Source organism: Terrapene carolina, unplaced genomic scaffold (genome assembly GCF_002925995.2).
Source record: "Terrapene carolina triunguis isolate 2854851 unplaced genomic scaffold, T_m_triunguis-2.0 Scaffold85, whole genome shotgun sequence".
NCBI classification, from domain to species: Eukaryota; Metazoa; Chordata; order Testudines; family Emydidae; genus Terrapene; species Terrapene triunguis.
In genome coordinates this window covers 23,427,954-23,431,941 of record NW_020664436.1, presented here as the reverse complement: position 1 = coordinate 23,431,941, position 3,988 = coordinate 23,427,954, and the positions used below count along the sequence as shown (strand labels likewise).

At 53.6% G+C, this 3,988-nt stretch overlaps 1 protein-coding gene across 1 annotated transcript in view; it reads left to right on the top strand.

Moving 5' to 3' along the window:
• The first annotated feature begins 1,434 nt into the window (after positions 1-1,434).
• TSNAX (translin associated factor X) overlaps positions 1,435-3,988 on the top strand; it is a 42,392-nt gene continuing 39,838 nt past the window's right edge. The window contains exon 1 of the mRNA XM_026649682.2: positions 1,435-1,596. Within this exon, the coding sequence (XP_026505467.1) occupies positions 1,581-1,596 (16 nt within the window). The 5' untranslated portion in view covers positions 1,435-1,580. The remainder of the gene's footprint in view (positions 1,597-3,988) is intronic.

The window sequence follows — 3,988 nt, the reverse complement described above, 5'->3', positions numbered from 1 at the left end:
CGGGGTGAAGAGGTGAGCAGTGAGCCAGCAGCGGGTGAGAGGGGTGAGTAGGCGAGCGGGGGGTGGTGGTGAAGAGGCGAGTGGCGAGGGAGCCAGTGGCTGGCTTGGCTGTCTGTCTAGCGTGCAGGCGAGGAGGCAAGTGGCGGGCGGGGAGGGTGAAGAGGGGAGCGGCAAGCCAGCGGCGGATGGGGGGCGGTGAAGAGGTGAGTAGCGAGGGAGCCAGCAGCGGGCGGGAGGGTGAGAAGGCAGGCGGGGAGGGTGAGGAGGCGGGTGGCGAGCCAGCGGCAGGTGGGGGGGGGGTGAAAAGGCCAGCGGCGGGCAGCAGGGGTTCAAGAGGCAAGCGGCGAAGGAGCCGGCAGCAGGTGGGTGGGTGGGTGGGGGTGAGGAGGCAAGTGGCGAGCGAGTGGCAGATGGGGGTTCTCGGGGCGGGCATGGGGATTTCTGGCAGGGGAGTGAGGAGGTGAGTAGCAGGTGGGAGGAGGCGAGCGGTGGGTGGGGGACTGAGGAGGGACGCAGCAAGCCAGTGGCGGGCCAAGGGGTGAGGAGGGGTGCGATGGCAGGGCCGAGTGAGGAGGGGATGGGACCTGGTACAGAGTGGGGCGGAGCGTGGGAGGACCGGGGATGGACTCTGGGCGGGGCCGACAACCCCCATGGAGTGTCCTCTTTTTTTGAGAAGTTGATCACTGGGGTTGCCTGCGGACGGGAGGTGCTGGGCGGCGGAGGAGAATCTTGGCTGTCAGTGGTTGCTAAGCACCCACTAATTTTTTTCGACTCGGGGCCTATGGGTTGGAGTAACTTCCAGTTTCCAGATCTTCTGTGAGGATGTGGTGCGTTTCACAACTCATGCATTTTCACTCTCGCTTTCCCCTTGGTTTTTATATTTTTTTAGTCTGGTGGCACCTCTGGAAAAAAGAAAAGTATTTTTTGCAAAAGCAGATGAAAGGTTTTTAAAAAGGTGATTTAAAAAATTTGGTAAGAGTTAAACATTTTAATTCGTGGGATTTTTTTTTAAGAACTAAAAGGTTGCAAAGGCGACAGGGCCTGTCTTTATCCTGGAAGGAAAGAATTCCTGAGCTAGTTTCTGCTTAGAAAGGAAAATGCGAGGCTTGAATTTTGCGCTGCTGGCGTTTTGTCCAGGTAGTTCACCACGTTCACAGCAGAGAACTACATTTCCCATCATACACCGCTTTCATCGGGCCTTGGAGACGGTCCTACACGTGGACTACTTTAGCCAAACAACTGAGTGCCTGTTTGGAAACATGACTAGCTTCCATGGCCTAACCCTTTCGCAGACAGTGAGGCCGATTCCTTCCCTCTGCGGCGACGTCTCCGCTCTGACCACTTCCCGCTTTATGACAGCACTTTGGGGTTGGCTCTCGCAAGTGGGGGCATGGTGTCAGGCGCCTGCGTTAGACACCGGGCTGGGGGGTCCTGACGGAGCGGGGCTCACGGCGCGGCTAAGGTTGGGGCTAGCCTGGAAGCTCTCGAGACTCCCGGCGGCGACACGACAGCGGCGGCCCGGGCGCGCGCGTGTGAGAGAGAGGGGCGGGGCGTCGCCTCCCCCGTGGGCCGCAGGGAATATGAGCAGCAAAGAAGGTGACGCCGGGGTCGCGCTTGGCGGTAACGCCAGAGGTTCCCCCGCCCCCGGGGTCACGACGTAGCTGCTGTTCCCGGGGGTGGGAAGGCCCCGGCGGGCCCCTCCCTTCCCCCGCTGCGCTCGGGTGACTCCCTCCCGCGGGGCAGGCAACAGCCTGCGCCCGCCTCTGCTCCCCGGCCCGCGAAGGTCTCGCCCCCACCGCCCGGGTTCGCGCTGGCGGGAGGCGGGCGGCCAGTGTTTAGCAAAGGCCCCTTCCCGCGTCTGGTTGCAGCAGAGCTGCACGGGAGAGAGCTACGCGCTGTGGCTAGTGCCCGGAGCCCCGGGTCCCCATCCCGGCGCCTCGGCAGCCCACCAGGGCACAGCGCGATGTGGGGGACCGGGCTGCCTCCCGCGAAAAGAAGCGGTGAAACAGCTTGTTAAAGGGAGAAAACCTTCAGAGAGCGCAAAGCAGCAACCCGGGGGTACGAACACCTCCCCTGCCCTTTGCACTCACCTGCGCTGCTGCTGTGTAGACGCTTCCGCTCGGCCCGTCGCCTTTTGGTCTCTTTCATTCCCCAAGCTGAGGCCCCAGGGCTTGTCTGCCCGCGCCTGGCACTGCTCTCCTGGGAGAGTTATAGCGGTGCAGCTTCCCAGCTGTGGCCACAGTTGTAAATGTGCTTATCCTGTTATAGCTTATTGGGGCACTAACCTAGAGTGGTGCATCTGCATCATGCCTAGGGGCCATACCTGCATAAATATGTCAGGAAAAAAATCCCACACCCTAACTGTCATAGTTATACCAATACAAAATCTGTGTGTAGACCAGGGCTTAGAAGAGGGTGGTGTTCGTGCTGGTGACTTAATTTTTCATAGTGCTGTGTGTCAGTATGCTTCCTGCCAGCTCCGTTTTGGGACAGGTAGCCATACAAACCACTTCCATCACCTCCCTTCAACTGTGGAATGGAGTTAGAAGCTAAAAAAACCCCTAAAATTCAATGAAATGTAATTTTTTTAAAAATATTCAGGTTGTGGGTTTACTTTGTGTGGTAAGTAGATTTAACCATCCCTTTTATGGGTTGCCTGTGGTTTTCCTGTAGCTGGTGGTGGGTGATGTATCTGACATTCAGAGTAGAGGAGAGAGCTTCAAGCCCTGTGTAACGGGTTTGGTCACAGAGACCTCCTTGGGACTGTCACCTGATGTGCTGAAATTACCTCTGAGCCCGTTTTCTCTGCCAGCCTGGGACTCCAGAACCCTGCCTTGTTGAGACCGACATGCTAGCCTGCTGCAACACAGACCCAGGGTCTGGACCACGCCCCCAAAACTGCAGGCTTTAAGTGAAAACTACTTAGCAGGTTGCCTGCCTCCAGCATCCAGCTCCCAATGGCATCCAAGCCCCAGATAAATCTGTTTTACTCTGTATAAAGCTTATACAGGGTAAATTCATAAATTATCCACCCTCTATAACACTGATAGAGAGATATGCACAGCTGTTTGCTCCCCCAGGTATTAATCACTTACTCTGAGTTTATTAATAAACAAAATCAATTTTATTAAGTATAAAAAGTAGGATTTAAGTGGTTTCAAGTAAAAGCAGACAGAACAAAGTAAATCACCAAGCAAAATAAAACAAAACACCCAAGTCTAAGCCTAATACATTAAGAAACTGATTACAGGTAATATCTCAGCCTCAGATGTTCCAATAAGCTTCTTTCACAGACTAGACTTCTTCCTAGTCTGGGCCCAATCCTTTCCCCTGGTACAGTCCTTGTTAGTTAGGTGCTAAGCAGGAGCTTTCTCATGACTGGCAGCCTTTGTCCTGCTCCACCCCCTTTTATAGCATTGGCCCAAGGCAGGAATCTTTTGTCTCTCTGGGTCCCCACTCCTCCTCCTAAATGGAAAAGTACCAGATTTAAGATGGATTCCAGTATCATGTGACATGGTCACATGTCCTGTGAGACCCCAGCCTCCATTCTTCCCGGGCTGGCCCACACGTACACAGGAAAGTTTGCAAGTAAACAGAGCCATTTACAGTTCATTGATTCTGAAGCACCCTTAATGGCTTCCACTTAATATGTTTACATCAGTAATACAAGTTTATAGCTTATTCTCCTAACTCCAGACATAGAAATAATACATGCAAACAAATAGGCTGAACACACTCAGTAGATTATAAGCTTTGTAATGCTACCTTACAAGAGACCTTTTGCATAAAGCATATTCCAGTTACATCATAATCACATTCATAAGCATATTTTCATAAAGCATATGGAGTGCAACCTCACACCCTGCACTGTTGTAAAGGTCATATATGTGATCTTTTCAACTGTTGGAGAAAAAACAGGTTTCAGAGTAGCAGCCGTGTTAGTCTGTATCCGCAAAAAGAACAGGAGTACTTGTGGCACCTTAGAGAC